Here is a 12,730-nt window from a genome sequence, read left to right as displayed (position 1 = left end):
AAAAATCCTGAATTTTCCTCTCAAACACACTTCCTCTAAAGCAGACCATCACCAGCTGCAGCTCAGCTTTGGTGACCTTCTGGGGACAGAAACACACTCCAAAGGAGGAGAAAAAATTAGCGAGCACCACAGATAAGATATTTGTGGAACAAGGGATGGAACGAGGCACTTGAGAAGCTACTCAGAGCTGTAGGTGCTGCTAGCAACCTCTGATGGAAACAGCTTTCCCACCGGCTGCTGCCCTCGTGCGGCTGTTCCATGGGAATGATGATGTTCCACATATAGACTCCTAGGCTCTCCGGCTTTGCGCTTAAATTTAAGGATATCGGCTCAACAGGGATTTTTATTTCACATTTCTCGTCTCTTTTAGCTTTTAAGTGAACATAAATTAAATTTAAAAAAAAAAAAAAGAAGCCCTTTAGCTCCAAGCTTTGGTATCAAATATATGTTGCACGCGATCAGACTTGGACGCTGCAAATTTGATGCAATCGAGTACTGGGTGCTCTTCTGCTCCTCATCCTTGGGAGACTCCCTGGTGCAATGCCAAGGTGCCGGAATACCGACCTCAGCCTGGAGGCCGCTCCCCTTCTCTCCTGGTCAATCAAACCGGGAGCATTTGGAAAATCCAGCTGGCCAAAGGGTGCCATCCATCACTGCAGGAACCCGCAAAGTCCTCTTGGATTTCAGCACTGAATTTTGTCACTAAAAATCACTGCAAACGGGGCTCGTTCCGGGCACGTGCCGACACTGGAGCCTGGCAGCTACCCTGCGCGTGGTGGCACCTTTCCTGGTTGTTCTGAGATATCAGTGTTTACTTTGATTGCTTCTTCTTGGAGCAAGCTGATTCTTTAGCTACTTGGGCCAGGAGCCTTCACTCTTCATCGGACGCGTTCAAGAAGGCCGCGCGGGAGCCCGCGTCCCGCTTGGGCTGCCGCACTCCCAGCCCGATGTACAGATCTCCACCGATCCTGCTGCACCTCTGGACGCAGCTGCAACACAGCAGGAACACATCAGAGCTAAGCAAGCCCCAAAGCCACCAGGAGCTTGGTCAGGGAGGCAAAACGCGCTGGGTTTGGGACAGCAGGAGGGCACAGAGGGAGAGGGCCTAGTCCAAGGGCTCTAAAACGCTTGTTTTCCCCCTTTTCTTTGCCAGCATATCCTGTCCCAGTGCCTCAGAAGGGACCCTTGGAGGCTTTTAGGCTGTCAGAGCAGCACTGAGATGGGGTGACACCTCCACCCTCTTCCCAACCCCTTGGAAAAGCCATTCTGGGGGTTGGCCCTGCTTCATAAATCAACGTTGCACCTCCAGTGTGTTCAGGACTTGCGAATCCTTGGAAGAGAGGGCAGAAAGCATCATGCGTTCCCGGCAGCGCACGCCCCAGCCATACCAGCACACGAGCGCGTAGTTGATGGTGAGGAGGAGCACCGCGCCTGCCCAGTGCCAGAAGAAGCACATGGTGAGGAACATGACGTTGTCGTGGTCTTTCTCGTCCCACATTGGGCCTCCCCAGGGCTGGAACAGCACCACCCCGATCTGTGTGGACAAAGTCATTTGCCTTTTGAGAAGGAACTTCTCTGCCTACAGTTTGGGGTCGGTTATCTCTAAATAATTTCACTGCTTCTCCAGTTATCGCCAAGCACTCAGATGGCCAAATATTTACTCAGCCATCTCATGGCGTGGTGTAGGTTACGTCTTCCCACTAAGCCAGAAGTGTGCACTAGCCATATTAAGCAATTAATCCATGGTTGTTAAGTACTCTAAGATGTTGCTTGCTCACGGAGAGTGCTCTTCTGCCCTCCTCTCTTCCCCCAAGAAACAACAAGCCAAGACAAACAGCTACTTCATCAGCAGCAGTCATCAGAGATGACCTGTGTTGAGTAAATTCTCACGCTGGGTTATGATCTATTTATGAAGTGAGCCTTGGCAGGGCTATTTTTCAGAGAAAACAGATAGGCACGTGATGCACATCTTTACCATTTGGCCCCTGCCCTGGTTCTCTGCCCCGCAGGAGAAAGAAGGTTTCGCTGACCTGCCAAAACCACGTTCCCTGGATGATGGTGATGCCAGCTCTGAAGAGCTCCAGGACGATGTTATCGCGGAGGAAGACCTCCAGCAAGGTGCTGAAGGCTCCTGAAAATATGGCGATGAGCAGCAGGGAGTGGATATGCTGATCCAGCATGGGCCGGTGAAGGACGTGGTAGTAGAAGAGAAATCCTGCCCAAATGCATAGCACATTTAGGAGACACAAGCCAGAGGGAACATTTCAGGTGGACCCCACACCCTGGGTAGTTTCCTGCTCAGCACTAGTTGAGCAGATGAGTACAGATCCAAAGCCAAAAGCAGGATGCCTATCAGGCCCTAGAGAAAGGATCTACCACGTAGAAGAGCCTGTCGATGCCTGAGCTTCCCACCTTGCTAGACATACTCCTCAAAAATGTCTCGGACCCAAACTCAGACAAAAACGTGCCTTAACTTCAGGGACATTCAGAGCGATAGCTCAACCTGGCGAATTTTGGCCCTTCTCTGCCTCCCCATACCACATACCCTGACGAATGAATGCGTTGACTTCTACAGACCTTCAACAAACACAGCCAAGGAGAGCATGAGGCGATCCAGGCCCAGCGGCACCGCCTGGAAGACGTATGTGAGGACGTCCACCATCCCCGAGAGGCCATAGAAGAGGTACATGGTGGTGTGCTGCCAGTTCATCAGCTTCACCCAGTCGCGCTTCTCCCCGCTGTAGAGATAGAGGTGCGGGCCGTCGGGGACGAACTGCTCCGCCAGCATCCCTGCATGGACACACGCGATGGACTGGGTCACACACAAGGATGGGGGCTGCTGCTTGATGCTGCTGAGGGGTTCTGAAGCTGAGAGCTGGAGTTTTGAGGTTACCAAGAAAGAACCACCTACATTAATGGTAGCTCAGCTTAGAGGTACTGAGATTTGGGTCTTCTCACATCAAGCTCTACTAGGGTCTACTCTATAAGGTCATGAGACTTGGTCTTCTCGCATTAAACTCTACTAGGGATCACACAAAAGGATCATCAGGGACACCTTCCTACAGGCCTGGATCGTTCTCTCCGGAGTAGGGACATAGACTATATGTGGTTGGGATGGGAGCACATCAGCGATAAGCTGTGATAAACTGGTATAATCCTTACCTATTAAAGCAAAGGCGATTTTGACACCGCCTTCGATGGCATCCGCACGCTGGAAACAGTGATTTCCTTGGGCCTTCTTACTTGCTCTCTGGCTGAGATGCCTCAGCGGGTATTTCACGGACCACCAGAGCCCAAAGAGCAGGAAGAAACTGCCTGGAAGCGCGTGGCCCTTGAAGTTTGCCATCCCTGATAACCTCTTGGATCTAAAAGGCAAGGAAAAAAACGTGCTATTAAGTAGCCTATACTTGATATATGACCAGGGAGAAGGTTGATCCCTCCGAGGAATGGGATCCTGCTGCTTTCCCTTCTCTTCAGCAAGTACGAGCAGCACCAGAGTGGAGGAAGGTGGCCTGTAGGAGCAGTGGAGGGAAGATAACGTACCAGAGAAGCAAGGTTTAAGGGTTAGGAAAAAAAATTTGCTCAGCTCCTGCAGAAGGACCCGAGCGGATTGCTGTGTCCGGAGAATTTCCAAATTCCTGGAATGGTTTCAACTCCCCGGGGGGTAGAGCTGATGCATTTCATTTAAAGCCAACCTACACCTCGCTTGGGAAAAAAACAGCCTGGGGCCAAAGGTTTTGCAAAAAACCAACTTGCTCCCCAGGTCACCTCTTCCTCCCAGCCCTTCCGTCCTCTTCGTGGCCCAGCGCAGGGTCTGAGCACATGCCCAGCAGCTCCAGGCTACCAAGAGCTCTCCTCGTTGTGCCCCACACATGCAGAGCGGGGCGGCCGTGCCAGGGCGCCCGCTCCCGAGGAGAATTAGCGCCATTCAAGTCCAGCCAGCTCCTGTTTGCAGTTTGCCAGTGCTGTTTAATTAGGTGGAGAAACGATTAGCGCTTTGATGTGGTCCCGAGCAGTACGTTCCGGGGCCTCCTTGGTGTGGACACGGTTCCTTTGGATCGGGCAATTAGGTGCTTTTAATTGCTAGCAGGGGCCGTGCTGCAGGTCCCCCCGGCCATCCGGGGTGCAAATGATGCTCTTTCCTCCAGCGTTTCCTGCCTCTTTTGTAGAGGACAGTCAGGGATGGAGGCCAAAAACCACGGGTCACCTCGCCCTGGAGACATCTTTCTTTGCTCACGCTTGGACCCCGTGTCTGCGTCGTCTGCTGCAGGCTGCTGTGCCCCGTGTCTCGGCAATAGGCCCATTAAACACCAAACCAAACAAGGGTGCTCTTGGAGACACCAGGTCTACCTTGCACGGGCCAATGGAGATGGCTGAAAATCAGGTTTTTGGGTAAACAGCGAACCGCCTCTCCTATATACGTATCTATAATAGCCTAATATTGGGATAACTAAACAGAAAGCAGGACACCGGGGCAAGACAGCAACGCGCCAACCTCATCCCACGTTAATGTCATAACACACCTGAGCCTCGACTCTGTTTTAATTAATGCCCTTTGCCCTACGCTGTGGGGTTTATTACGATGCCATGGGCTATGCTGGCTTAATGATTGACTGCTTCATTTGCTCTTATCGCCTCTGGAAGAGCCTCTTCCTCCTCGGTCAAGGAGAAAGCTCGGCACGGGGGCTGGAGCCAAAGGGAGGGATTGGGAAGAACCAGGGGGGCTGGGAAAAAATGGGTGTTTTTAACCAGAAAATGAGCAGCCCAAGAATGGATGCGTCACCAGGCTCAAGGCTGAAGATCCGCTCTCCGTCTACACCAGGTTTGGGTTCCCTCACGCTCTTCTCTTCCTGTTGCTTTGTTGTGGTGGCCCCAGATGTCTTCTCGGTGGCCCAGTCCTGGCCTCAGCATTTTCCTTCACGTCACTTCCTTGAAGGTTTTATCAGACCTTTGATAACGGCCCCGACAGACGATAGTCCCGTTGGAAACTCCTGTCTAAAGTCCCTATGGGCAAGAGCTCCCAGCCCTCACCCGTGCCCTTCAACCTGCAAGCTTGGACGGGTCCATGCACAATTTCCATTGGGAATGGGCATATCCAGGCCCCTTTTCCTACCCGCATATTCTCCGGAAAGCGGCCGGCATCCTATTTACTTCCAAGGGTTCCCGGGTGCTTTAATGCCAGCCTAATGCCCCAGAGTCTCATCCCGTTATACCTCTGCCTTCATCGGCATCCTCAGGTTGCTACCCCCAGCTCCCTCTGGGAAGCCAGGAAAGCGGCTTCCCAAAGCGAATTTGGGCGTTTTAGCCCCCAAAACACCGTCAGGATTGGCACCGGGCAGGCTCGGCAGCTCGGCTGCACATGAGCCTTTCCTGGGCAATTCTGCGGGAAGGGAAGAGTCTCCAACCAGGATCTCGATCTAGCTGATGCAGCTGGAAAAGCCACAGGCTGCAGGAAGGGCTTCGGGACCCCGCTCTGCCCTCGGCCACTCCGCTCCCCGCCTCCACTTGGGCCTGGATAATCCGACTTATTTCCCACTTCCTCCTTGGGCAGCGCGTCCCAGCCCACCGCCAGGCTCCCTGCCACGTCCCCTCCATATCCCCGCACCACCAATCCATCCATGCGGAGCCGGGCGATCCCAGGAAACCCCAGGGAAGGGTTAGGAAGGAGCCCTCCACCCCAGGAGACCCTTCACGCTGGGCGGGATTGGGATGCACGGGGAGGAGGCAACCGGACTCCCTTCCCCTCCCCGCTTGCCCTGGTGGCTCCAGGCGCAATTCCCAGCCCTTTCCCGGCCCTTTCCCGGCGCGGAGCCCCCGGGCGCTGTTACCTGCCGGGCGCTGGACGGCGGCACCGCACCTGCGCCCAGGTGTGCCGGGCTCCTCCCCTGCCTCCTCCCCGCGGGCACCCGGCCTCCCTCTGCCCCCCCGGGGGAAAAACAAGGGAAAAAAGCTGCTGGAATTCCCTGTTTTTTCCCCGGATGTGGATAACAATGGAATCCTGTTTGTCCCTGGGAGTGGGGGACAAATCAATGCTGCTCAATCCATGGGACATTCCCAGGACGGAAAGCTGGGGATCACGGAAGGAGGTGAGGGACGCGTGGCCCAGGCCACGTCCCACGACGCGATGATAGAGGGAAAATAAAGGAGCAGGATCAAAGATTTCCGGGAGCAGCCTCCCCACGAGCTGATCCGAGGCCCTGGCAAGGGCAAAGGTAGGAAAAGGAAACCACGGTTAAATAAAAGTGCTCGGAGAGGATGTGATTCGAAGCGTGTCGGGCTCAAAAATGCCGGCACGGAGCATCCTTGGGGAACAGGGCGCAGCTGGGAGCGGGCGCGCAGGTGCCCCCGGTCTCCACATTAGTGGAGCGGAGAACCGTGACATCCCATAATAGTGCAGGACCCCACGTCAGTTCATTCCATTTTGCCAATTACTGGGAAAATTGCTGCACTTTTCAGCTAAACTGCATTTTTTTCCCCCAAATTGTGGCTTTTCTCCAAATTGCACCTTTTTCCCAAATTGCACCTTTTTCCCAAAGTCCCCCTTTTCTGGGCGTGCAGGAGCAGGTGCAAAGAGAGGCAAGACATGGAATAAAGATTTTTCCCGATTTTTCTCCCCCTTTCCTTCAAGCTGTGGCTGTGCAGCGGGTGGAACAAGGGGACATCTCCGTGGTGGAGCGGGGAACCTCAGGCCCCCGAGCCCAGCGATGCTGTTGCCTCTTGTCCGGAGGCTGCATGGGAAAGCAATGGTGTCAGCAGCTGCAAAGGAAAAACAGAGAAAAACAGAGGAAAATAAGGAAGAATGCGGCTATATTTCACTAGAAAGCAGCAGCAGAGAAGACAACATAAAAAACTGGGCATTTAGCAACTAAACACAAGGAGTAATTGCAGCAAAACTGCACGGGCGGGCTGAGGATGGAGAGACCCCACGCAACTCATCACACATGTGCCTCCAAGCAAGGCTCTCGGTGCACGCTCCAGCCCGGGCACTTTTAAGGCCACGCAGGACGGTGGCGTGTGACACTAGGTGGTGCTGAGGGCTCGTGGAAACGGAGCTGCGGCCGGGGCGCGTATGGGCACAGACAGCCCGTAGCGTTCAATAGGGATGCTCGTTATTAATCCATCTCTTAATTGGTTTATTAACGCTCTCTATTAAACCTCTTATTCAAGAGTTTATTCAAGAGTTTATTCAAGAGTTTGTTCAAGAGTTTGTTCAAGAGTTTGTTCAAGAGTTTATTAGATAATTTATTAAAGGATTTGGCGCAAGCACAGCAGCTGTATCAGGATGCTCCCGCGCGCATCCCACCCCGGCACCTGCTTCCAAAGCGGCTTTGGGAACCGGTCTCCAAACCACGAGGGCCGTCGGGTGCTGCTAATGAGGCTGCAAAATTACCCCCCTTCCCGCTCCATTGGCCTCTTCCCTCCGCGCCGCCGGGGCTCCGGTTACGGTGCGAGCGGCAGCTCCGATAATTGCGCAGTTGTCGCCGGCGCGCAGCCTCGGGGGGGCTATTTTAAAACGCCGGCTTAGCCCCCAGGGCCGGCGGGGGGGCCCAGCTGTCCCCGGCGAGGGCGAGCGGCTGCTTCAAAGGATGCCGAGGGCTCCTCTGCAGAGCCGGGCTCGGCGCGACGGCGGAAGCAGCTGCCGGCGAGCTGGATGCGGGGAAGGATGCACCCATGGATGCGTGCGTGGGCGCATGGAGGTTTGATGGCCTGCGTGTGCTCCGCTCCCTGTCCGGGGATGCACAAGGGCCCACGAGGAGGCCAAGCAGCTCCAAACGGGCCATTGAAGTCGGCATCCTTTGAGAGAGGCCAGCGCGGGCAAGAATAAGTGAGCAAATATCCGACGGGGCTCCCCGACAGCTGGGGGCGACGGGCGATTTCCAGGGGATTAGGGGCTCGCCGGAGGGAGCTCCCACCGGGAGCCTAAAAGCCTCCCCTTGAATTCGGTCACCTGGGATCACGTCAGAGCCTCTTTCATCCCAAAGGACCCCATAAACCAGAACAATTTAAGTAGCCGAACCACAAAGTAGCTTGCACAGGACAGCGATGCGTTTCTTAGTGCTAGCTTTTGCTCAAAGGTCTCCTCTCCCTAATGTGAAACTCCTAAAACCAAGACCTTGGCCAACGTCCTCGGCCACCCTGGGCTCCCCTGGCTCCAACGGGGACGAGCTGGTGGCAACCAAGTCCCCTCCCAGCGTCGGCACCACCTCGCGCTCGGGATTTGGATCAAGAGGGAGACAGCGTTAACAATCTAATCCCTATTTTTAGAAAGCCGGTCCTCTGCTGAGCGTGTATTTGGCAATCCCTCCAGCTGCATCACCAGCAGCGAGAGACCTTTGGGGATGGATTTTGCCTAATTCCAGTCACTCATCGGGAAAAGAACCCTTTAAGCCCTTCCTTTGCTGCTACGAAATTATCCTTGCTTTTTCATCAGAGTGTTAGCCGGGTTCGTTTTAAATTCATCAGGGTGGCAGATCCTTGTGAAATCATGTGATTTTCCTGATTTTTATTGTTGCAGAATGAAAAATAAATGTGATGGTTGCTGGAGGGGAGAGTCCCTGGGGGGTATTAAAAACCTTGGCAGCCTTAGGGCCTCCATAAACCCCTGACTGCTGAAAGCTGCAAGATTTCCGAGGAAAAAAAGATCCTCTCAAGGACCCTCAGCTCAAAACAGCCCTTTTCTCACTCTCCTGCCCCAGATTTTGGTTTCTGCTCAGGTTTAGGAAGGGTGAGACTGGCCGGGGCCGATTGCTGCCGGGCTCAGGAGCGAGGGATTCTCCGTTCCGCGGCATCCAAGATCAGTGCCAGCGTCGAGGTTTGCGGAGCGCAGCAATTACTAGGGAAAACCGAGATAAGGCAGACTTCAATACATGAGCTACAGCTCAAGTGGAAAAAAAAAACGGAAAGAAAACTCCACTTTTAAATTATGGGTTGACAACAGCTTAACAAAAGGAGTTTTATTTGTGGGTTTCTGGGTTTCTTTATCCCTCTCCTTTTATTTTATTTTTTTTTTGTTAAATACCATTCAATCATTCCACTGGCTGGAGAGACCTTAAGTTGAATCTCAGCCCTAGAAAACGCATTACTTACTGCCGAATTGATGTCACTGCCAAAGAATTTTCTCTCGGCTTAAGCTGTCTGCTGCAACACGCCGGTGGCACGTTGGAGACATTTCCGTATTTGCGGAGCGAAATTCCTCGCGCTGCTGCTTCGCTCTAGCCCTTTCCCCCTTGTTTTTACCTTGTTCCTTTCCAAAGGTTGGGTGAGTGGGGAGAATGGGGTGCACTGAGAGTTGGGTGCACGGGGATCGACTGCTGATTTCCGCAGTCGATGTATTCAATGGGAAACTGGAGTTTTCCAGAGTCGATGGGAAAGCTTCACTCCTCCCTCCTGGACTTGGCCCACCAAGCCATGGACAACCACCATGAGGTGAGGGACATCCAGGAGGTGATGGAATGGGAATCCCATCCAGACCCACGCCCGGCACCACGTCCTTCGAATGAATGGTCACCGAGCTCCAAGATTCAGCTTGGATTAGCACCAAAGCCAACCCCATCGGGAAGAAATAGGGGCCCAGGCTGGCTCACACTTTATTAGCTGCTCTCCCAGATGGGATTCACCTTGAAACACTTGAAATCGCCGAAACTCAGTGGCCACAGTTATGTAATTTGTCCTGTTTTTCCTGTCCTGGAGGCAAACAAGCTTTGGAGGGCAATCCTGGCGTCCCAAAGTGGACACCATCCTGTTGGTGCTGGAGACCACTAAGTCCGTGCAGTCAAGGGGCTCCCATCTCCTGCAGGAAGGCTCCTTGATGCACGCCCATGGCTTTTGAGACATTTCTTCCCAACCTTGAAGGAGCATGAATGCAGCTAGCCAGCATTTTTGCCAACCCTTTCACTCCCATCTTATTTCACAACCCCGCTGCCTCCCTCCTATCATCCTCCCTCCCTGCACGTACAATCGCTGATGTCTTCCCAACCAGATGCACACCTGCAGGAGAAGTTGGCATCTTCTCTTTCCAAGCTGTCACAGACTCAAATAGTTTATGAGTCTATCGATGACAGATAAATTAATTGCAGAAAATATGAATGACTTAATATTTTGTGTGCTAATATCTCCCCCCCTTCTCTTTTTACATCCACGTCACTGTATATCTCAGGCTATTTGGGTTGTGTTCAGATTCCCATGTCTTGCCGCCTACTTAAGGTGGTGGAAGATGCCCTGTGGCTTGCGAGCTCCTGGATTTGATGTTTTAAGCATGCACCATTGTTCTTACGGAGAGGCACTTAATGGACTTAGTACAGGATGGATGTGACAGGGGTCATGGAAGGGACAGGGGAAGTGACTTGTGGCCAAATCACGCACAGATCCCACTGAAATCATTGGCATCCAGACTCATCCCACCTCAGGTAACCACCAGCTATCCCAGTCACCTTTGGGAAGAGCCACCTCTCTTGAGGGATCATTGAGGGAACTGGAGCTCTTAGCAAAGGGGTTGCACTTGCTGGAGGTACCTTCACAGTCTGGGACTTGAGAAGATCTTGGGTTTCTGCAGGGGGCTGCGAAGGTCTCCAACAGCAGACAACATGAGCACACCATTGGCTCTGCTCCAGCTGCAGAGTCAGGAGAATTCATTTGGTTTTGTTTCAGCCCCCATGGCTGGGCAAGGTGCTGCTTGCAGGCTGATAATGAGCCCAAATTACATGTGTAGTTGACCTGGATGTGAATGTTGTAAGCCCAGGCTGAATCTGGCCACAAGTGATTACCTTGATATTTATGCACGTATCGATGACTAACCCACCACTAGTCAGATAACTATCTATAGCCAATGCATTAGATCATCGCCAGATATTGATCCAACAAGTTTTAATTATCTACTTAGATTTAAAAGAATTCCAGCCTGCGGATTGAGGACAATCATCTCTCTGTTTTATGCAACACAATATGCAGCAGAATTGATCGACTATCAAGAGACCATGACATGTGAGCAGGGACTGAATCAGACAGGATTGCTCAGTGGAGGAAAGGGGAGTTGGAGAGGGAGACGTGATCGCAGCCATGCAAGACATGAGAGAGAATCAATGAAACAGCCTCTTCCCCTAATTTTTAGGTGAATAATGAACAACTTGGAAGTGGAGCAAGGAGGTCCAGGCTGGCCTTTAAGAGATGTCAAGGTGACAGAAAAATACAAAAGATGGCTTAAGAAAGTAGAGAAAGTGCAGTGAGTATTGAGACCATATTTAAGGTTAGACATGCTCGAAACCTGTCTGAAGATCTCTTACCACTAAAAACAAGGGCGGATGCTACGTTCTTCCATTTAGTCTCTAAAGCAGAATAACTCAGTAGGAGTGAAAGCCAGGCCTGAGAACTAAGCAATCCTGGGTCTGCTGACCTTGCCTCTGCTCCTGAATTATTACTTGACTTTACAAGCAAGTAAATGGCCTAAAGAATCAACAGAGAACACGATGTTCTGCCTGTGAGCTGAGTCCCTCGTTAGAGCTGAACGAGGTTGTCCTGACATCTTCATAGCACCCGGTCCAGGGTGACTGCTTTATTCAGCAAGAAGCTGAGAGTGCTGCTCAAAATTGCTCCCATGCAGCAAGGCAAGATCGTAGCTTCAGTGATGCCACCCCAAGGTGAACCCAAGGGCCTGGGATATGGGCTGTAGTCTATAGATGTGAAACACCTTTTTGCTCGGGTTGGGAACACACCATGAATCCCACAACCGTGCGCCTTACGCTCCGACGGGTGGATGCAACGACTGTTATCCAGGCCCTTGCTTTTCCCAGGGAACAACTATTTAAATGAGAAGGAGGAGATGCCTCCCCACCCGCTCTTTAGTCTGCAGGACGTCAACAGAAAACAAGTCACAAGCGGCCAAGGCCACGTTACAGGCCAAGCAAATACATACAGGACCTGCTTGCAGGACAACAGCTTGTTTTGGTAGAAACTACTGATTTTTAGAAGAGTTTGCCCTGGAGTGAGCTAGAGGCAAATCTTAGTTCCTACCTCTAGAACAGTTCCACCTTAACGCAAAATAAACAGAGAAAGAAAAGCTTTGAAATGAGAGGGGAAGCAAGCCAAGAGCAGAGAATCCAGAGAACCGTGCTGCAGAAGACACCCTCTCTATAAAAAGTGACTTTTGATAATCGCTGGAAAAGATCCAAAGTATATTTTGGGAGAGAGGAAAAATAAGAAGTGAATCTATGACCTAATGCTTCTGGAGCCTAGCCACGAACCTGGGTGCCCCGTGGCTGTTTAATTTTTTTATCTGCCTTTCCAAAAGGCGTTTCACAATCTGGATTGTTTAGGGTGTGAGGCAGAAAGAGCGAGGCTGCGAACCTCCCTCTCGAGGGCTCTCTCTGGTCTCCTTCAATGCCTCTTATTCAGGCGAAAAGGAGATAACACCCCTAAAGCCAATTCATCATCCACCGTGACAACCTGAAGACCTCATTAGGATGGAGCCGGGGAGAACGGCGATAATTAAATCGCAATGTAATTAGACGGCTGCTCGAGCGTTACTCCTACCGTTGCTGCTGTTGTAAAACAGGCATGAGAGGAGAAATCTCCAAAAGCAAAGCGTGAGTAATGAATAAATGCAGTTATTCCTACTGGCATATGCCACTGCTGCTGCACCTTCCTATATAAATATACGTGTGACAGCTCCTCCAGCCTGCATCGCAGTGAAATTTCCCCGACCTGTTGTCCCAGGGGGAATGATGCGGTGAGTTCT

The 12,730-nt window shown here is 52.2% G+C and overlaps 1 protein-coding gene across 1 annotated transcript; it reads right to left on the bottom strand.

Moving 5' to 3' along the window:
• Window positions 1–871: 871 nt before the first annotated feature.
• Window positions 872–3,346, bottom strand: LOC112947270 (transmembrane protein 45B-like). The gene is made up of 5 exons (XM_026039316.1): window positions 3,163–3,346; window positions 2,578–2,790; window positions 2,031–2,215; window positions 1,389–1,534; window positions 872–989 (listed from the first exon to the last, which is right to left on the bottom strand). The coding sequence occupies exons 1-5, from the start codon at window positions 3,344–3,346 to the stop codon at window positions 872–874; spliced, it is 846 nt and encodes a 281-aa protein (XP_025895101.1).
• Between the last annotated feature and the right edge of the window lie 9,384 nt (window positions 3,347–12,730).

This window comes from Nothoprocta perdicaria, unplaced genomic scaffold (genome assembly GCF_003342845.1).
Source record: "Nothoprocta perdicaria isolate Ctin4 unplaced genomic scaffold, notPer1 scaffold_228, whole genome shotgun sequence".
Taxonomy (NCBI): domain Eukaryota; kingdom Metazoa; phylum Chordata; class Aves; order Tinamiformes; family Tinamidae; genus Nothoprocta; species Nothoprocta perdicaria.
The sequence above is the reverse complement of the archived record's forward strand: the minus strand, read 5'-3'. Positions and strand labels throughout refer to the sequence as shown.

Excerpts from the sequence above, each read along its gene's own strand:
- LOC112947270 (XM_026039316.1), bottom strand. The coding sequence starts at position 3,346 with ATGGCAAACTTCAAGGGCCACGCGCTTCCAGGCAGTTTCTTCCTGCTC. Across the intron at positions 1,535-2,030 it reads AGGGAACGTGGTTTTGGCAG|ATCGGGGTGGTGCTGTTCCA; the intron begins GTCAGCGAAACC and ends TTGTCCACACAG. Across the intron at positions 990-1,388 it reads AACTACGCGCTCGTGTGCTG|CTGCGTCCAGAGGTGCAGCA; the intron begins GTATGGCTGGGG and ends GCTGTGTTGCAG.